Raw genomic sequence first — 22,671 nt, forward strand, 5'->3', positions numbered from 1 at the left:
CGGTGAGGCAGGACGCCGCAAATCGCTCACCCTCCCACCCTGGTTTATCAATCTGTGGGTGACTTGGATTGCCCTCTTTATTTCCTGGCTACTTCAGTCTCCTTCCTGTCTCCTTCCGTTCCTAAAGCCCTTCAAGAATTTTTTTTGGGGGGGGAGCAGAACCCGAGCAAGAGAGGCACCCTGTAGAAGGCGAAGGCACCCTCTTCCTTCACTTGCTCTTTTATTCTTTGACTCTCACACTTAGGGTTTTAGGAAAGGTGCCTCCCATGACCCACCCACTCATCACCCACTTCAGAGTTATCTGTCCACTTTCCCCAGATTACTTCCATTTCCTTCACTTGATGTTTTCAGAGGGATTTGCTCCATTCCCAAGCACCCCATAGGTGCCCAAACACTTTTCTCCCAGCTGGAGAAATGACAGTGATTCAAAGCTTTGTCTCTCTCCAGGCGAAAAGTGCACAGCCGAGCCAGGCAGAGGCAGAGGCAATCCCAACGCAGATTTAAGATTAAACCTAAACCCAGCCAGCCTTTTAAATGGACTTTAGAATGCCAGACAGCTTTTGAGTAGCTCAAAGGATCGTTTGTGGCTGAGTCAACCCAAACATCCTTTTGATGCTAGCAATGTCTCCATGGGGTTATGTTATTACAGAAAAATGATAGTGGCCAGTTGCAACTCTGCACTTACACTTCCAGAAAACTGGTGTGTTGGGCACTGCTAACCTGAATGCATTTCCTTGAGGGAGACAAGGTGCCTTTTGAAGTATGGACTGACCACAAGAACTTAAGAGGCACTAAAAACCCCACAGCAGGTGCAATAAGTGCAGTACTTTAACCATTTCAATTTCCCATTGCACTATCTCCCAGGGGGACAAAAACTTCTAGGCTGATGCTTTATCCCTAATGTGTCAATACAATTGCCCTAAAGCATATATAGTCAAATCTCTACTCTCATCCAGTCAACTGGGTGCCCAAGTTACCTCCCGAGCACAAGCAAAAGAAAAATGATAAATTTGTCCATTAGGTGACAGCCGCACTTAAAGCCGCCCTCAAGGACGACAAATGGCTTCAAGATAATGAAAATGTTTGTTCTTTCCAGGACGGACTAGCCAGGGTGGGAACTAAACTATATGCAATGGAGAGCCAGATGCTGATGGTCTTGTCTAAGGCCACTGGACACTTTGGCTTTGTAAAGAGTTTGCATCTAATTAAAAATAGTTTTGGTATCTGTTTCTGAAAAAGGACATTGAAACTTATGTGGCATGTTGCCATGTCTGCGCCTCAGCCAAAGACTGCATGGAAAAACCCCAGGGCTCCTCCAAATAGTGGCAGAGCCTTCAGCACCCTGGAAAGAGATCTCCATGGATTTTATTATCGAACTTCCAAAAAGTTCAGTGAATACAGTTATATGGGTGGTAACTGATTTATTTTCTAAGGAAGTACATTTTGTCCCATGTCAGAAGATTCTTTCAGCACATACTAATTTGGTCATACTAATTTTGCACCATGTCTACAGACCACATGGAGCACCCCAACGTATCATCTCAGACAGAGGGGTGCAATTCCAAAACTTTTGGAGGACATTTCTTACCTACTTGGGATTGACCAGGGGCTTAGCTCGTCACCCCATCCCCAAACTAATGGGGGTGTGTGGATGTGTAAATTCAGTGTTGGAACGATATCTCAGGTGTTATACCAATTATTAGTAACATAATTGGATAGATTTATTGCATTTTACTGAAGTGGCATATAATAATTCTATGCAGAGTAGTACAGGATTCACTCTTAGAGTGGCTACTAGACAGAACTTCAATCCTATGCCTGAATTGCCCCTCAATGACCTCCCAGTCGTATCATTGAAAGAGTTGGTCTCCCAACTGCGAAATACGTGGTCGGTGTTGAAGAAGGTTCTGGCAGATGCACATGAGGTTTATAAGAAGCAAGCAACAAGAAGCATGAGAAACCCAAACTGTTTTAAGATTCGTGACCTTTTCATCCACTTCCTGCAGCCTCTATAACCATCAAAGAAACTGGGGTCCTTCCCAATCAAACGTATTATTAACCCCATAACTGTAGGTAACGATTACAAGCATGACTTGGCCTTTGATAAGTTCACCCTGTGTTTCATTGCAGCTTATTGAACCTCAGGTTACTTCTCCCCTTAGATCTAAATTTTCACACCCCTGGAGCCTCTAATGATAGAAGGGGAGCAGCATTTTGAAATCTGGGAAATTCTCTCTCTCTTTCCCTCCCTCTCTCTCTCCCTCTTACTCTCTTTCTCTCTCTTTTCCTCCCCCATTCTGTCTCTTTCCCTCCCTCCCTTTCCCTCCTCTCTTTCTCTCTGTCTCAGTCTCTTCCCCCCGTTTCCCTCTCCTTCCTGTCTCTCTTTCCCTCTTCTCTCTCTTTCCCTCTCTCCCTCTTCCCCCTTTCTCTCTCTCTGCCTGTTTTTCTCCCTCTTTCCCTCCCTCTCTCTCTCCCTGGGGGGGGGGAAGGAAGCCATGAACTGGTGCTGGGTGGTGGGAATCTGATGTCCATAGGCTGATGAGCCCAGGAGCAGCGGGCCCATGCTCAGCTGGCCAGCGGGGAGGCAGAGCATCCCAACACAGGCAGCAACTGACATCCGAGAGGCCAGAACGAACTGAGATGACACAGGGTCGCATTGTGGCTCCGCATCGTAATGAGCTTTAGGAGGAGAGGACCCCATCTCCCTCATTATGAAGCGTGGGAGTAAAAAGTTCACTCAATCAATTCCAACTTCGTGAGAAGTTAGAATTGATTGAATGAATTTATTTTTAGTCCCACAAAATTTTGTTTCCCTGCAAAAGACAACGAGAAATACGATGGAGAAATACGATGGAGCTGGGCTGGAGTGATGGTGCACGTGCCCACATAGGGCTCTGCACGCGTGCCATAGGTTCACCACCACAGGCATAGGGTGGTCTGGAAAGATTTCTCAACAGCTGAAAATGAATGGGTTGACCATCACCATGTTAGAGCCCCTAAACCCGTCAAACACTTCCATAATCAGTATCCTGATAAACCCAAATCCATTTCCCTTGTTTTATGTTTTCTCTCCAGAACTAACGTCACTGTTCAGAGGAGCAGCATATCACACCAACATGTCCTGCCATTCTGTTGGAAGGGGTGGGTGGGTGCGTGCTGGCATTTTGCATGCTTTTGCTTTTACTGTAACTGCTTGGGAATTAGGAAGTGGGATTGTCTTCGGAGATGGAACAGATTCTCTCCTAGCTGGTTCCAGCTTGGTTTCAAGGCCATTGTACCCTGAGGGAGAACTGTTATCTACCTAGCACCTCAGCATTCTCAAAACAACCTTGTGGCATCACATTGGCTGCCCATGGACTGGTCAAGGGGGTTGGGTTTGGGGAAACGTAAGTTTTGCTTTGTGCTCTGCATAGGACTTTTCAGATTCCATCTTGCTTTCCTGCATCCACTTTCTCTCAATAAAAGTTCTTTTGATTCAACTTAAGACTCAAGAGTCTTACTTTCCTGAGGGACCAGCTGGGGCAGGTCTTTACACTGGTTATGCAAAGAGAAGTTTGAATGGGAGAAGAAAATCTCTTTAACTAGTGGCAGGCAAGGGAAAATATATCCATTTCTCTGGCCTCTGAGATACCACTCCATTACCTGAAATATAAATGGGGGGGGGGATCCACTATCTGATTTACATTATTCTTTAATACCTACTCTGAGAAATAGAGCAGAATATGGAGGGATCCAATCATACAGAATTGGGTTGTCTGCTGAAGAGATGTCTGAGGATGGGTAATACCCAAATAATTGTATGATTATCTGCAAACAGGGCACAACATTTAAATGTATGTGTTAGCCCTGGTGTGCCTGGCAACCCAGGGCTGCCATTTTGGTGGGGAACCAAGAAGCAGAGATTGCCTTTTACATAAGGACACGGCCACCATGATGCTAACACACACACCCCCCCCCCGGAACCGCAGAGCCCACATCAGATTTGTTGCCACTGCTGACATCAACACTGAACAGCCAAGCAGCTGAAACCAAAATGGAACAGGGAACAGTTTAAAAAGGTGGGACAGTTACTGGACGGTTAGTCCTGACTTTGAATTGCCTGCTAATGGATATCAGTTCATGCCAGTGTTTGTGAGGGAGATAAAAAATACTCAATACAGAACTGCGGGTGGTGGGGTTCCCCTCACTTTTACATTAGAACCTGACAGTATGATGTATAATGTATTCATTTATTTGGAAAGACAACTCATGTCATCTATGAAAAGTTTAACAACATTATTCCAAAGTTTCTAAAATAGTAACAAGAGTTTAAATGTAACACTGTTGAAAAATATAATGGTAGTTTCTGCATGGCTTCTCGGGATTCTTATGCAAGATTTCAAATACTCACAGCCAAACACTGGAAATACAAGTATGAAACAAGAGATATTCAAAGAAATTGTACAAAGGGTATCATGTACTTTTAAGGAACTATTATGAATACCTGGATGTTATGGGGTGGTGATAGGTAAAGGGATATAGGTGCTCTTCAGCAAAATACTACCAAACATTTCAGTGATAGAGAACTAAAAAGGAGAAATTATTGGCTGTGTAAAGATTTGCTCTTTCAGCTAACGGACAGGAACAATTCAACACTGTTTATAGTCTATTGGCTAACTTGACATAATTTTTGGTTTTAGACAATAAACAAAGTAAGCTGGCCAACTGCCTACAAAATTGTATGTTGCAGAGATAATAAGAATATTTGAATTCCAACATTAGGTGGTTGCTATGTTTTCAGATGTGGCTCCTGCATAAAAAAACAAAACAACAACAACACCCCCGAAAAATCCAGCATGTATATAAAGTACAGTGAGTGCTTCAAAGCATCTCAAACTGATGCAATCAGCAAAAACATAAACATATATAAAACTAATCTTTAGCAAGGATTATGGAAAACTCACTTTTTGCAGGATTGCCAAAGACACATGAAATTTTGACCAGGTTTTTTCATTTGTTCTGCATGTGGACTTGATACAGTATATATAGAAGGTGGCAAACTGACAGGTGGACCTTGAACTTGCATTGTTGGTACCGGTATTACAGAAGTGCTCTGTGAGAAGAACGTTTAAAAATAAGAATTATATTCATACTTTTCCCAACATCCAGTGATATTGCTTTAAAATTTAAATGTCTTACAATTTCATATATGTAAACTACTAATTATTAAAGAGCTCTATATCACGATTAGCTTTCCATGATTTTATTTAAAGTAGATTGTAAATACTGTCTTTACAGAGTAATAAATAAATAAAAATAGAGGCCTATGTGCTATTTACAGATTTGCTCAAAAGGCTATCTATATCTGCTCTATTTTTACTCAACACAGAATTAGACAGTTTTAAGGACGATTTCCAGATGGCAACTGCTTTTTATGGGGGGGGGGGGGAAAGCAACTGGGCAATTTAAAACATACTGCATAATTTTAGCAATATTTTTCACACTAAGCAATTTAAAGCAAAGCTACTGCATTCGTTTTGTCTCCTTTCAATGACTGTTAGATATGCTTAAAAAATCTGTATTAGCAGCTCTTAAGAACATGCTATATCATTATTTGACATCAATATGCATGCTATTGAACACATTAATTATGTGTGTATATACATACATACACTACACAAAAACACATACACTACTGACAACCCCCTGTAGTGGAAAAACCATATAAAATACTTCTTGAAGCACTTCAGATGGATGATAAAGAGTACTTAAAAATAATACATCAATGAAAATGTTAATATAAAACCCTTTTTCTGTTATTTATGTAACTTTCCAAATTTTTCTTCATTTCCTAATGACAAGTTTCTAACATGGGAGCAATCCCCAACCTCACTTGTCTTACATGGAAATAGTCTCTGCATTATCAACACATTCATATTGTCACAAAAAAGTCCTAAAGTAGTATATCAAATGCTAATATAATTAATAATAGAATAATACAATACAACATTTATATATTATGTATATTTTACATAATATATGCATGTACAATTACACGTACAATTTATAAATTACTAAATATAATTTGGAAACCTTTTGCACTAAATTGCTATAATTTAGTATGAAAGCTTGGCCTGACTAGCAATAGATTACTGAAGGTATCCCAGTATGAATTATGGTCTTCAGAAAGAACATTCAATTTACAGACAGATCATTATGTTTATGGGCTTCATAGCTTTATATACAGAACAGGGCTTAAATTCTTGCAACTATACAACTGCTTTCTGCCACTAAGCTCAATCAAATCAAGTTGAAGCAGCCAATGAGTTGGAGCTTCTTGGATATTGCCAATTTGCTTTCCACACAAAGTTATTTAAGCAGGATGGCTTAAATCTGGGTTTAAGGGGGGAGAGGGGTGACGACACGAAGAAGAATGAAAAAGTGGTCTCTACTTAGAGATGTTTTGTTAAGAACTCATATAAAAATGGTTACAAGTTGCATTAATATGCTACAAAGTTGAAAACTAACTTTGGAGCAAACGACAATATTCTAGTAGTATAAAACCCCTGCAATAAGAAAGTAGTGGGAGAAAAAACATGGAATAATAGGAAGGCTGATTTGTGAAGTTTAGTTTACTGACTACGTCACACCACTTCGGGCACTGAGCTTACATCTGCACAATATGAGAAAATTTTTACTAGCGCCTAATTGTTCTCTGGATGCTACTTGAAAGTATAGTTAAAATAGGAGCCAAGTAACCAATAGTAATAATGACTTTATTACTCCCTGAAACTTAGAAACCCGCTAGTCCTCAACTTATGACAAGTGAGTCCAATATGTCTATTGCTAAGGAAGACAGTTAAGTGAATTTTGCCCCATTTTTACAACCTTTCTTGTTACAGTTGTTATGTGAATCACTGCAGTTGTTAATAACATGCTTGTTAAATAAATCTGGTTTCGCCATTGTTTGGAGGTTCTAGCACGGGAGCTCAGCTATTGTATACCCTTGACCGAAGATTGGTACACTCCTTCTATCTGGGATAGTCATCCTCTTCCACCGAACATGCAGCTTCGGGAGGGACGCACATGGAGCGGTGAGGGAGGAAGGGGACACCCACCTAGATCAGCCGAATCCACCCTGGCGATCAATGGGGTGACAGATGTCGCAGCCAGATCGCCCTCACATCCCCATTGACTTTGTCAGAAGGTGGCAAAAGCTGATCACATTACTCCCAGGACAATGTAACATTCAAAAATGCATGTCAGTTGCCAAACATCTAAATTTTGATCATGTGTGGCCATGGGGATGCTGTAACAGTTGTAACTGAAAAACAGCCATAAGTCACTTTTTTAAATGCTATTGTAACTTTGTAACTAAATGAATGATGTACGTGGAAGACTACCTGTACATCTCTGAAATTTTACTCATTCATAAAGTATGCAAATCTGTGGAAACTTCTTTTATTAATCTTAAGTAAATAGATTTTTAAGTAAATCCATTGAGTAAAAATGCTTTAAGCAGAAAAGGTTAAAAACAAGTATTCAGTAACGAATATCAGAATAATGTCAGTCAGCCTCTGTAAGAAAAACGATTTTAGAGAACGTATATTTAAAATTTGAAGCCTAGGTAGAGAGCTGTTTTTCACAGATGTGGGAGAGGTAACATGTTAGATGATTTCCCCCAGTTCAACTTTATACAGGAGTACAGTACTAAATAGGAACTTTTATTTAAAATTGCTGTCCTTATTCCTATCTTCAGCTTTCTGTAACAAATACTGTAAATATTATTTGCTTTTATTGTAAAATTCAAAAGTGAAACTTAGAACTAAATACGTTTATTCAAGTTAATAATTTTAAAAATGGGCAACAATTGAGACTTAAACTTTTATTCTACTTATACATCTCATTAAGAGATTCTTTCTTCAGATATTAATGCTTTAAGAAGCTCAAATGGAAAAAAGACATGCAGATTTCCTCCATTCTGACCTGCACTCATCTCTGCATGTTCTAGGGCTGATAAGAGGTCTCAAATCAGGCATCTCATTTATTGATGCCTCCAGTTGTCTCAAATGTTAGCCTTGTCCATGTTAGTACCTGTCTGCCTCATTCCTCTTGAGGTTAGCATTCATCTAGGACACCTTGAGAAGCTTTCTTCATTTAAATTCTTCCAAGCTGGCCACCACAATTACCATTTAATAGGCCAATTCACTTATTGTGTATTTTAATTAGAGTCTATGCAAAGTTCTAACAGGATGGATAATGGCATATGAATTAGATAGAGATGAAAAAAGGCGTTCCTAGCCATTAAAGCTACTAGTTTATCTATCAGCATGAATATGCACAGAATTCTACCAAGCAGAATAATTTCAGCCACGAGGCCAAACCTAATTTCCTAGCTGGTATTCACAAAGAAGTTCTGCAGAACTGTGATTTTATATCAGAGAGTTTTTTCCCCCCCTCAGGCACTAACTTTGAGAAAGTACATTAGAAGATAATTGATCACACTGGATGGGAATATATCAATATTGGTGTGAACCTCAACCTTGAAAACAGATAACCCATGTAAATAAACAGAGACATTTTATCCTTTCTTTCTCATACACTTATACCTTTTTTCATACATTCCCCCATACTCTCATTCCATACATTATGGGATCCTTGGTGCTCTCTGAGCTTAGTTGTTTTCTTGCAGACATTTCATTACCAAACTAGGTAATATCATGAAGGTCTGATGAATTGTCAATTAACTCTAAAAAATTACATCATAACTTGTCATTTACCTTTCTTCCACACTGTTCTTCAAAAATGTCAAACAAGTAATAAGTATTTGGTAACCAACAAGAAACAAGTTATTTGTCTAGTATCTTTCCTGATGAAAGCCAAGTTGAAAAATTAATTCAGTTTTGAAGTTCAGAAATGCCTGTTTTTTATATTTTTTACAAATAAAATTGTAAGCAAATCATACTGTTCTAAATGTACTTTGAATCCCAAGATAACCAAATGAAAAGAAAGTGACAGATAACTGGCCAAATCCTTTCCCAATTCTAAACTTTAAACTAGTTATGTCCCTTTATAGGCAGCTATTTGCAACCAAGCATATACTACAAAGGAACGGTTTTGTGAAATTTCATCCATTTAGTTATTTTAAAAAATCAAGACAATTATCAGTTCCCAGAATCATTTTATATTCTTCTTAGTTTTCCTAGTTTTCAGTTTAGTTCTTGGCTTCTCATCTTGAAAAAGGGGTCAAGTAGAACAAAGAAAGGATTCATAAAAATATACTGAAGACAGCTTATAGATAGAAATTAACCATAATATTAACAACATAAAGAATAAACAGGAAGAGATTCATGGTAACATATTCAACGGAAAAATAATATTAAATAATTTTACAGCTTCTGATTACTATAAATACAACATTTACAAATCAAATATAATGAAGATTAAATTCTATTTGTAATTTAGATTTAATTGTTTAACAGATTTAAACCCTATTTTACAAAATATCACTCATGAAATAATTACAATTTAAAGATCCCTAGACAAATTTTAAACATCTGCCTGCCTGCCCATCCAGCCATCCATCCATCCAACCATGATAAAATAGCATCAGGGTACAAAATTTTGTTAACATTTTGGATTAAAATGAAACTTAATCAAATGACTGCTGGGATAAATACAGTATGTATTTCCCACCAAGACTTATGTACCAGTTCAGATAGTGAATTTCAAACATGTGAAGACAACCACTTGACATTTCTGAACATGTTTTAACGTAGGACAGTAAGCCTGTTAATAATCAGTCATACACAACGGAGGCAAGGTCCAAGTCACTTTTTCTACATAAGGTTGTATTTACCTCAAATTACTTTGAGGCAAGATGGGTGGCCTATAAATTTTCTAAATAAATAAATAATAAGTAGGTGACCTAACAGAAGCTGATTAAAAAATCAGATTTTTTGTAGAGCCCACCTTACCTGCTTCACCAGATTATGCAGCAAATCCAGAACATCTCACAAAATTTAAAGGAACGAGTCCACAGAATCAGTTGTACATTGTCATCAGAATGAATGAAATTCCCTACCCATGAAACTACAACCTCGTGTGGAACATGTGTCAGATTGTTTTCCTGTATTAATTTCTTGACTACTACCTGGAAACTATTCAGAATTTCTATTATTTAGAGAACAAAAATTAGTCACTTTTTCTACATAAGGTTGTATTTACCTCAAATTACTTTGAGGCAAGATGGGTGGCCTATAAATTTTCTAAATAAATAAATAATAAGTAGGTGACCTAACAGAAGCTGATTAAAAAATCAGATTTTTTGTAGAGCCCACCTTACCTGCTTCACCAGATTATGCAGCAAATCCAGAACATCTCACAAAATTTAAAGGAACGAGTCCACAGAATCAGTTGTACATTGTCATCAGAATGAATGAAATTCCCTACCCATGAAACTACAACCTCGTGTGGAACATGTGTCAGATTGTTTTCCTGTATTAATTTCTTGACTACTACCTGGAAACTATTCAGAATTTCTATTATTTAGAGAACAAAAATTAGACAATTTACAAATGTTGTCATGAGGCAGGTTTTAGAATAAAAACTGACTACAGAACACAAATGCATAGTAACCAATAAGTTATACAATGTGGAAAAAGAATGAAATGGATTACATTAGGAATGGATACCACTTTTACAAATGCATTCTTCAAAATCCGCATTATGTCTTTTTCTTACTTATTATACTCAAATATCCCAAAACGTTTCTACACAAAGAGCATCATGCAGATACTCCTATGTGCAGAAACATTTTGGGATATTTGACTACAATAAGTCTTCACATTAAACTCTCACAGATGTATTAATTTGCAAGTTATTTAAACATATTTTTATCCTGAGAATGTTTTCCTTGTATAAGGAAATTTTAATAGGCATACTATAAATGTTACAGAAGAATTACAGTGAATTTAGAAAGTCTACACACCCCCGTTAAAATGCTAGGTTTTTGAGATGTAAAAAGATGATGATAAATCACTTCAGAATTCTTTCCATCTTTAATATAACATATAAGCTGTTCAGCAATTCAACTGAAAAACAAACTGATTTTTTTAGCAGGGAATATACAAATATTTTTTTAAGAAAATTAGGTGGATACAAACTCCTAACAATAAAGTGAATGAAAGCAGGTTTTTTTAAAAAAAAATTCATTCCAATAATTCTTACAGGTTGTAATCAGAACTTTAAACTTGTCTGGAGGCTTCAATCCAAAAAAATGACCAATGAATGCTTATAAACCTCTAGAACTATCTGTAACTCTGTAGTATTGTGACCTGCAAAATGATCTGAGTTTCATTGATCAAAAAGATTCAAGAAACCATGCACTGAATAATGTCTTAATTGGATACACTGAGGCAACAACCTATCTCTTTGTTGAACAAAGCATGTTACGTTTTAATAATTGGTGGCAGCTTTTTAACAATATGATTTCAACCAAATGCTTCTTGTACTTGTCAATCAATACCACACATCAGCTTGGCCTATTCTCCCTACAGAAGTGTTATAGCTTCGTTATATTCAAGGACTGTCTTGAATGAATTGCTCACTTCAACATTTCAATTGATTAAGGGCTTCAACTTAGCTATTCTAAAATGTAAAGTTCTGCTTGTCATTATGATTTACTACTGTTTTATGGCATGACCAGCATTCATTTAAGCTTGAGCTCACTGACAGATAACTTTACATTCTCCTACAAAATTGTTGTTGTAATTTAGAACCCACTGTTCCACTATGATTGTGAACTATATAGGTCCTGTGATCAAAAGGCAGCTCCATGATACTCCCATCGTTTCACAAAATGAAATTCTTTTCTTGGAATGTGGTATTTTGTTTTCTCCAAGCACATTTCTTGTTAATACTAAACACTTCCACTTTTATATGTGTTATTTGAACATGGTTCCAATAGACTGCTGGATCATCCAGACAATCTTTAGCAAATATGTCAGGCAGCCATGTAGTTTCTGGAAAGCAGTGGTTTCCTACTTGGCATTATCTCATGGATACTATTCTTGTTCAGTATTTTCCATTTTGTGGACTCATGAATATTGAAATCATTGTTTGCATTTCCTTTGCCAGTTTTTCTGTCCTTCTGGACTATTTTATACCTTATTCTTAGGATAAATTCTGTTGAAAGACATTCTTGGGAAGAGCAACAATGTTATTGAAGGTGGCCATGATTGTTAGCAATGTTTCTAGTCTTTCCAGTTTTATAACCATTGACAATGCCTTTGCTGAGGTGAGGTCTATAAAGATTTATTTTGATTAAAGCAGAATTAACTTTCATAAGCATTTTGAACAGCAGATTCAAATTGTTGCAACTAAGTTATTGTTTTTAATAGGGATTACTTTCTCAAAGCTGCACTTCTCATCTCCTTTACTAGGATATCTGATTCAATTTACCCTGTTAAGAGATCTGAATAATATGCTCTACTGATTTTCTTGAGACAGAAAATCTTTATATTTTTATCAATAGCAATAGCAGTTAGACTTATATACCGCTTCATAGGGCTTTCAGCCCTCTCTAAGCGGTTTACAGAGTCAGCATATTGCCCCCAACAATCCGGGTCCTCATTTTACCCACCTCGGAAGGATGGAAGGCTGAGTCAACCCTGAGCCGGTAAGATTTGAACAGCCGAACTGCAGAACTGCAGTCAGTTGAAGTAGCCTGCAGTACTGCATTTAACCACTGTGTCACCTCGGCTCTTATCAGACAATTGTATAAGTGATTTGATGTAAATGAACATTAGATTAGTATCACATCATTTCTACATCCTTCATTTCAGCTGTGACATAAGGTTCATAATTTAAAAATAAATTTACAAATAGCAGATATGAACTAACACATATTCTTTTTTCCAGTATGACTCACGAACGTTTATCTGAGTTTATCCTTCCAAAATTATCTCTTATTTAAAGAAAGCTTTTTAAAAGAAAAAATTATAGCTTACTAGATACTGAAACAATAAGCTGTTTAAAATAAAAAGTTATGGTTTACTAGATAATGAAATTATAGCATGTAATAAAACTGTATCTAGACATTCTCTCCAAATCTATTTCTTGGAGGTTGTACTGAGTGATCAGCTGAGACAAGCACAGCTTACACCAAAAAAAATTTTAAAAAAATATGTGCAACCACAAGTAAGAGCAACTGCAGAAAGGATTCAGCCATTGAAAATATCTTCCAAATAACATTTGGAATTTTAAAAAGATACCTGAGGCAATTATTTTGAAAAAGAAATTATTATTATTTAAATTCTACCATTGTTTCAACTCTGTACATAATTCCTTAAAAATGAAGATGGAAATTCTCAGCATAAAATAAATGGAGTCCTGTGTCTAGAAGCAGTTTCTCTTTGTTTTACCACAGTTTTTGAACTCCCGGGTGATCTCTCCATAGACCCCCAACCACACATTTATGCCCTCACACAGGAAATTACTAGCCATTTTTTTCCTCAGTAACTTTTCTTTTCTGGATATGTTCCTCTGCATATCATTCTCCTTCACATTCATTTTCTATACAGTTGGGGGTAGATGAAAGAAGGCATCTTATAACATCATAAACATTCATTTAACAGAAAAGAGTTTTAGATTTTATCCAGGAAATCAATTTTCAATCAATTTAAATAATAATTTCACTAAAACCACTTTACTGGCAATTTCTGTTTCCATTCCAAAAAAATTAGAAAACCAATCAATTTGGGGAGTTAATACAAAAATCTGAAGGACTTTCTCATTTTATAACAATCTTTTTCCACAACTTACAGGAACAAAATATCCAAATCTTGAAAGGATATTACAATTATTCAATAAAATATACTGGTCTATTATATAAATGAATTCTTGTCAAATTCCACTTAAATCACTGATACTCAAAAAGTAAGATGGTGCCCAAATCCCTGCAATTAAAATCACTGGGATGCTGACAGAGAGATCCATTGGAAAATCTTTCCCCTTGATCACCTTTAGCAGCATGGAGAAATTTCACCATTTCCTATATAGTTGGAACAACTAAACATTTTTACCAGTAAATTTTAAACCAATAAATGTGCTTATTAATTTAACAATATATTTCCTGGCCAGTTTTCAAGAACTATAAAAACAAGCATGGAACAAAATAAAGACTAACAATAATGGTCATGCAGCATAATTCAAAACCAAATATCTAATGGAATAATATGACACATCTGTTTTGAAAGGAGGGAAGGGCAGCTGATGTTCCAAAGCTTGAGGATAATCATAGAAGAGACATGATTTCACTGCTACCTGATATTTGGTTGGATGAGTAGTCATTCTGATAAAAGTGGTACCCAATATAATCTGGTATTAAACCATATATATTTATTGGAGACAAGCAGCACTTTGAATTGAGCCCAGAAGCCTGATAACCAGTGCAGCAAGCTTCATATTGATATTTTTCTACAGTAGTGGGGAGGTTTGCCAGAAATCTGGCTTCCACATTCTGCATGAACTGCAGCCAAGTTGTACTTGAGAAGTGAGTTACTGTCACCTGATCATTCTAGTTCAGTCCATTCATTGCATTTCAATGGTTAGACAGCCTAAACATTGATTGAATATAGATATTTTTAACATTTATATTTTATTGTGTTTTACTAATCTAGGTAAAATGTTAATATATGGTGCATGTATGATATGCAATACACTAAATCAGGGGTAGTCAACCTTTTTATACCTACTGCCCACTTTTGTATCTCTGTTAATAGTAAAATTTTCTAACCGCCCACCGGTAATGGTGATTTATAAAGTAGGGAAGTCAATTAAATTTTAAAAAGGAAAGTGCTTCAACATCGGAAAAAACCTGTACCGCCCACCATGAAAGCTGGAACGCCCACTAGTGGGCGGTAGGGACCAGGTTGACTACCACTGCACTAAATAAATCCAGTTCAGCTAGGGTTATAACCGAAACATCAGCCAAGTTGAGCAAAAGGTCCTCCGATCATGTAGTTTAAGCAGGACCCTCTGTTTTATGAAGGCTTCTCACACCAGACAACCTCATCAGATGTAACAACTAGACCAACATTTCAGATTGTCCAATCATTTATTAACAAATTATACATTTGTCTTGCTGTGATTTCATCTCTGCATAGATGGTCATGCAGCATGGACTTCTAATCCATGTTCAGATAACTGTTCAAGACTTCTATATCGCCAGCTGAGGGTAATATATAATGGCCTGGCATCTGCATACAACAGTTTTTCATGTAGAAATGAAATATGTCTTATGGCAACCCACACTAGAGAAATCAAGGGATGATGCCCTAATGATCAGTTAGAATGTTCCATCTAGTTAGAAGCTGAATTACCATAAAAACTATCCCAACTTTCAACCTTTGGAGGGCAGTTTACAGGATATAATGGTCAACAATATCAACATTGCAGAAAGGTCTAAAATGGTTGAAGATTATTCAGAAGTATGAGCAATGTTACTTTCACCCTGGGGCCATACCTGACTAGAAGAGAGCCACATAATGCATTTCTTCTAGGATCTCTGTGGCTGATTTGCAACCACCCTCTATGGAGGTTTAGATTGAATGATTCATGCACAGCCAGACAAAGGACAAATATATATATATTTGGCTGATAAGGAGTCGAGCCCTGTAGCTCAGTGGTTAACACATCTGCCTAAAAGGCAATACAGCACAGGTTCGATTCCCAGTAAGGGTATGGCTAGCTGATGAGAGCTAAATAGCTTGAAATGGATTTATACTAGTCTCCCTTTATTTATTTATCAGCACAAATATAACAAATGTAACAAAAAGGCAACAGTAAAAAATATTGGGTTTCTGTCTGGATGGTCTCTTGTGACGAGCCGAAGGACAGAGAATGGAAGTAGTAATCTTCCTCCCATATTTGGGCATACCAGGGGTTGTGACTTTAAATATATACCTTTCACCCTGGCTTGGCTGATAAGGAGTCGAGCCCTGTAGTTCAGTGGTTAACACATCTGCCTAAAAGGCAATACAGCACAGGTTCGATTCCCAGTAAGGGTATGGCTAGCTGATGAGAGCTAAATAGCTTGAAATAGATCTATACTAGTCTCCCTTTATTTATTTATCAGCACAAATATAACAAATGTAACAAAAAGGCAACAGTAAAAAATATTGGGTATATATAAATATATACCTCTCACCCTGGCTGGCTGATAAGGAGTCGAGCCTTGTAGCTCAATGGTTAACACATCTGCCTGAGAGGCAATAGAGCACAGGTTCGATTCCCAACATAGGGTATGGCTAGCTGATGAGAGCTAAATAGCTTGAAATAGATCTATACTAGTCTCCCTTTATTTATTTATCAGCATAAATATAACATATAACATATATATATATATATATATATATATATATATATATATATATATATATATATATATATATATATATATATATATATATATATATTAATGATTATAAAGAAACAAAAGAATGCTATTATAATATGTCCAAAGTGTATATGCAAGTGGACTCCTTGTCCTGACTGATGCTTAGTTATATTTTTCTTGGGCAGTGATTTGGGCAGGTCTTAGACTTTTGAGAATAAAGAATAATGGTCTGTTTCCCTTGTGCAACTTTCTTTTTCTTTTGTGAAATTTTAAAGTGATTGAAGTTTATGTTTTTTGTAAGCCTAACTTTCAGGATAAATATAAATAGTTAATTTAATAATATGGGATTCCTTCTGTTGTGAAGCAACGAAAACTACTTTAAATTTATCCCAATTTTAAAAATCACAAATGTGTCTAGAATAATTAGATAAATTTAGATAATTAGAACGTGTATCTTAAAAAGGCAAAATGGAGTCAGCAATGTAATTAGTCTGAGTCTTCTCATACCATTGTTGATGCAGTATTAACATCTTTTGTCACATGTTTGAAGTAACATTGTTAGCAGGATACAGTAATAAGAATATACTTTCAAAACTAATGAACAGATTTAGTGATGAAAAAGAATACATCCCACTAATTAAATACTTCAATGTCTTGTCTACTGAAATAAACTTGCAAGACTGAAACAATCTCTGCAGAAATCATTCAAAATTCAACAGCTGGTTTACATGTTTCTTGATATGTTTTCACATACAGTACTGAAAAAAGCATATGTTAAGTATACATGATGTATACAAAAGACAGCTATTGCAAATGAAGGCAATAAGATGCAAAAAACAGCTTGAAATCCAAAAGGAATGGGAACTCAGGAACCCAAACATTTAAAACAGTAAAATGTAGGAAAGCAGCTCAGCTTTTGAAATAAGACATTGAAGAAACAAAAGTAAAAACAGTAAAAACAGTTCTTCTACGCCTAATCAAATTATATCCTAACTTATTCATTTCTATAAATACAAGCTATTGTCCAGAAAATGATGAGCAATAATAGACTGGTAGGATTTTCAAAATAGTTCTCATTTTAAAGCTGTTGAACAAAATATTGAAAGCACTGAACCTTTATATCCCCAAATGCATACGTATATGTGAAAATTAAGTTTAGTAGCTAGAAAATGAAGACTGTCAAGGACCTACCTGTGTGACCATGTTTTGTATGTATGGTGTTGCATGTTGTTGCTGTTGCTGTTGCTGCTTTTGCTGAACAGCACTTTCTATTGCTACTTTTGCTACAGTATTTGGATCTGCTCCAGCTGGCACAGCTACCATAGTTGCACTACAGCCAGCTTTGTTAGGGTCACTTATTGTAACAATTCTAACTCCTACTTTATTGGGGATTACTGGAACAGTTTCCCTGTCATTGTCCTCTGCTGGCCTCTTTACAGTTTTGCATTCTGCTGTGCCATTAGTTGACCGTACTTCGGATGACAGAGTAGCTGGGGATCCACGAGATCCTGAGTGTGGAACTGCTATGATCTGATGCCCCTGTATAACAGAGGCTGTTGTCTGTGGTGAAACTACTACACTTGGGCGTTGGTGAGGCACGTCTGAATTCAAATTTGAAATTAGAGGTCCATTAGGTACATCAGTGTTGGTACTACTAGGTTGCTGAGTTAAGAGTTTTGAAGCCTCGTGTATACTGCTTACAACAGGCATAGTCCCCAAAGCTAAAACAGGTCCATTGGAAAATCTTTCCCCTTGATCACCTTTGGCAGCATCTAATTGTGTCGCATCCAAATTATCTTGTTCTATTGGAGAAATTTCACCATTTCCTATATGGTTGGAAGTTTTGTGATTTGGAATGTTTTTACTTAAATGGGAACCGTCACCCTTTCCAAACTCACAGATTCCATTAAGGAGGGGCTTCCTCAAATCACTTTTAAGTTCCTGCATGTCTGGTTGTTCAAAGTTCTGCTTTCCAAGACCTCCATTTTCATCCACGATTAATGATGATCCATTACTGACTTGTGAGAACTGATTGGCCTCATTCTGAGTTTTCCCTGAGTTAGCTGGAGGTAGACTGGAGTCATGCTTTCTTCCATTTAGAAGACTTCCCGCTTGTGTTTCATTTTCCTTTGCATCGCCATTCCTGGTGTTTGCAGCACCTCTTCTGCAAGAAGGGTTTTCCATTACTTCGATTTTGCGCTCATGAATATGTAAACCTGTTGCCTCCTTTGCTTCTTCTTCCTTTTGGCAAATTATTTTATCTCCTTTGAATGGAGGGGCAGTAGCAGAACATGACTGTCCAGCTAGAGGTGCCTGGTTAGGTGGAAGTGCTTGCACCTGAAGCCCAACTGCTGTTTGTGTCCCACTCATTGTTATTCCAGCTGGAGCAATTATTTTAGTTGCATTTCCCTGACTTGTATTTGCTGTAGCGAAACTAGTATTTGGCACAACTGTTATAGTAACCTGATTGCGGGAAGTCCCTTGAAAAATAGTTGCTGGATTGTTTGAAATCAACTGGCCTGGCAATATTTGTAAATTGGAAATAGGAACCGTTTGTACTGTTCCTTGGGATTGAATTGCACTCTGGACCAACTGAACATTTTGCTGTCCAACTAGTAATGGCTGAGCAGAAGACTGCCCTTGAACTCCAAAACTTGTTGCTTGGTTATTAGTCATCTGATAAACCACTTGAGGGCTGGGAGCTCTTGCACTGTTTGAAGGAGGAATTTGTGGTGCTGGGAGAATAAGTTTGCCACCGGGAGTAGAAGGGCCTCGTTTAGGAAGCAAGAGTTGTTTTATCAGACTGGATTCATTAGAAGGTGGCTGACCAACCCCAGGACTATTTTGTTGTGGCTGAACTTGCATCTGGACTTGCTGCTGCGTCTGGGACGTTGCTGGTGAATGCTGTTGCTGTTGCTGCTGCTGTTGTTGACGCTTTACAGAAAGCATTTGACTGACAGTAGGAGGGGGTCCTTGTGCCTGAGAGATGAGAGATGGAGATGATATTACTGTGGGGACTTGGTTGTTTGAAATTGGTCCAGGTGATGGTGAGGAAGTTGGAGTTAAGTTTGGCTGTGCACCCAACTGAACAGTTTGGCCAGCTGGGATTGAAGCTGGATTAGTAAGAACAATTTGGTGAATGGCTGGTGCATATGTTGGACCTTGCGGAGTTGGTTGGCTTACAATCACTACACTTTGCTGAGGTGGTGGTGGTTGCTGCTGAGACTGCTGCATTGGTTGCTGTGCCACTGCTGCTGGGACTTGCTGAGAAGGCTTTGGTGCAATATTCTGAAACCCTACTCTTGATGTTGGTGGATTCTGGACACCAGCAATTGTAACCATCTGCCCAGTTGCAACTTGGAAATTCTGAACTGTAGTAGCAGAAACTATATTAGATGATGATGTTGTAACATACTGCTGAGGTGCTATAATAACAGCATCCTGCTGCTGGTTACCACCTGTGGATTGCTGAGTTGATGATTGTACTGGCTGTGATGATGTGGTTATGAGCTGCTGAGCCTGGGAAACTGCTGAAGTGCATACTGGTATGTTCTGTACTCTGCCAAATATATGACTTTGAGGTACAGCTTGTTGAATTACTGTAACAGGAGTGCCTGATGATATTTGTCCTGGTACCACTGCATGTAGAGATGACTGTTGAATTACAGGTTGATGAAGTAAAGTCTGGGAGCTTACAACAGTAACAGAGGGTTGTGGTCCTGCATTATTAGGATTTTGATTTGAAGATTGTGCTCCACCTCCTACAGCAATAGTAACAGGAACTGCAGACTGTGGAACTGTGTTCTGTATCACTGTGGCCTTCACTACATCACAAGAAATTGGAGCTTTATTTTGTATGACAGTCACAGGAGCATTCTGTTGATGGTGACTATGAACTAAAGGATTTTGTGGTATTCTGGAAACAGTCTGTACCACTGTAGATGCACCTTGAATTGGAAAAGACATCTGTGTTGCAGCTATAGTTGAAGATTGATTATTAATAGGATTCCTCTGAAAATGGTTTCCTATACTTGATGATCCATGTGGGAGTCCTGTTGATAAAGGGGAACAAATCTGAAGTTGTAATGCTGAAATCAGTAGTAATTAACATTTATAAATTAAGCTTTGAATGCTTCCTGAGTTGACATTCACCATGAATTTTATGTATTTCAGTGGTAATGGAGCAAGTATTTTCCACTGTACACTGAAACATTGGAAACATTTTTACCTTTCCTTCCTAATTCATTGAAAAATTCTTATTAAAAGCTATTCAATTTAAGCAGCTAAAATGGACACCATTAGATCATTGTTACTTTAGACTCTAACTTTCTCAGTACACTATAATTTTGAAACTAATACCAAACTATTTAGAAATTAAGTGAAATAAAATTGTTCAAATTTAATTAAACATTTATCTTAACTATTTAGTAGATACAACCTGCTGTTAGAAATTATTATATAATTGAATTAAGAAAATATGCTGGGATCTTTTTCTTTGGCCAGCAGAGCAAAAATTAATTAGAGAATGTACCCTTATTATAGAGGGATGTGGTGGCTCAGTGGCTAAGAGGCTGAGCTTGTCTATCAGAAGGTCGGCAGTTTGGATCCCTAGCACCGCGTAACGGAGTGAGTTCTAGTTATTTGTCCCAGCTTCTGCCAACCAAGCAGCTTGAAAGCACGTAAAAAATGCAAGTAGAAAAATAGAAACCACTTTGGAGGGAAGGTAACAGTGTTCTGTGCGCCTTCGGTGTTTACTCATGCTGGCCACATGACCAAGGAAATGTCTTCGGACAGTGCTGGCCCTTTGGTTTGAAACAGAGATGAGCACCCCGCCCCCTGGAGTCGGGAACGACTTAGCACATAAGTGCAAGAGGAACCTTTACCCTTATCTCCCAGAAAGACCTCACTGCAAGGGAAATAATATAACTGGAAAATGAAGATCACCACTTCTTATCCATTGGCTAGAGAAGTATAACTTTCCACCAACTCAAACCATCCTCTGTTTACCTTTTCCCTTTTTATTCCCTTTTGTTTTTTGTCATGTTTACTGGAACATAGGCACACTTTATTTATTGTAATGTATTCCAACCATACTTCCAAAAATATTTGATGAGGGTGATATCCATTCAGTCTGATTCTTGGTGAGTCTATGGGCAAGATCTCTCTACATCTTCCTATCTTGCACTACTTATTTGAACTTTTCTATGCTTTGGCTTGTGTCAGTTTTGACGACATCAAGCCATCGTGTTGACAGCCTGGCTTCCTTTTACCACTAACCCTTCCAAACATAATTGCTTTCTCCGGTGACCAAAAATATTTTTGCTCCTATAAATAACTAAAAACTGATCAATAGACAAAGATGAAATTCAAAATATAATAATACCTGCTGGTGAAGCAGATGGAGCTACTTCAGGAACAGAATCAACCCGAAGAATAGGGGTTGAAGAAGATTGTTGCTGATAGTACATCTGAACAGGAAGTGGTATAGCCCTCCTTTTTACTCCTACTACGTGAATATGAGCCTGCCCATTGTTATTTGCATCCTCAACTTTCTTCACTGAATGATTTGGAAATACAGTTCTGTCAAAAAAAAGAATGAGAATGTAGATTGTTTTTTTAGGCAATATGACTTAAAAATGGAGTTTGGAGTGAACTGCTACTACAGATCTGAAATGCAAACTACTTAACGCAAGAAGCCTCGCAAACAAAATGCATGAATTCTTCTTATTAAACACGGCTATATTCAACATTATATTTGTCTGTGAGATGTGGTTGAATGCATTCTTCCCAGATGCCATTACACAACATCATATTTATCGGTCAGATCGTGAAATCCGTAAAGGGGGTGGAGTTGCTATATTCTATAAAAAGTCCCTAAATCTAAAAAGATTCATATTACACAGGAGCTTGCTCTTCCAGAGACCATAGTATATGAACTGTTCTTAAATATCACATTTCGCTTCTTACTATGCTACAGAGCCCCTGATTATGACCTTGTTCATGCAAACAAGCTAACAAGCTTCATGTGGGCAGCCTCTTCCTCACACCCTCTTATTTTCCTTGGTGACCTCAACCTACCTCTTATAAATTGGACCCTAAATAAATGCACATCTGAGTATATATGGGTATACCCTGTACAATGTTGTTACTACTCTGGGTCTGGATCAATTAGTAATTAACATCACTAGACTCAACAACTGCCTTGACTTCATCTTCTGCAACAGTTTAAACTCAATTTATGGTCTACAAATAGAAGAACCCTTTTCAAACAGTGACCACAGCTTGATTGACTT

The 22,671-nt window shown here is 37.5% G+C and overlaps 1 protein-coding gene across 4 annotated transcripts in view; it reads right to left on the reverse strand.

Moving 5' to 3' along the window:
* ARID2 (AT-rich interaction domain 2) overlaps positions 1-22,671 on the reverse strand; it is a 171,756-nt gene that overhangs the window by 46,437 nt on the left and 102,648 nt on the right. For all 4 annotated transcript variants that reach the window (XM_032221274.1, XM_032221275.1, XM_032221273.1 and 1 more), the window contains 3 exons: positions 21,762-21,958; positions 17,570-20,430; positions 4,944-5,092 (listed from right to left, as the gene is read on the reverse strand). In XM_032221274.1, coding sequence (XP_032077165.1) covers positions 4,944-5,092; positions 17,570-20,430; positions 21,762-21,958 — 3,207 coding nt within the window. The remainder of the gene's footprint in view (positions 1-4,943; positions 5,093-17,569; positions 20,431-21,761; positions 21,959-22,671) is intronic.

Source organism: Thamnophis elegans, chromosome 7 (genome assembly GCF_009769535.1).
Source record: "Thamnophis elegans isolate rThaEle1 chromosome 7, rThaEle1.pri, whole genome shotgun sequence".
Classification (NCBI taxonomy): Eukaryota; Metazoa; Chordata; class Lepidosauria; order Squamata; family Colubridae; genus Thamnophis; species Thamnophis elegans.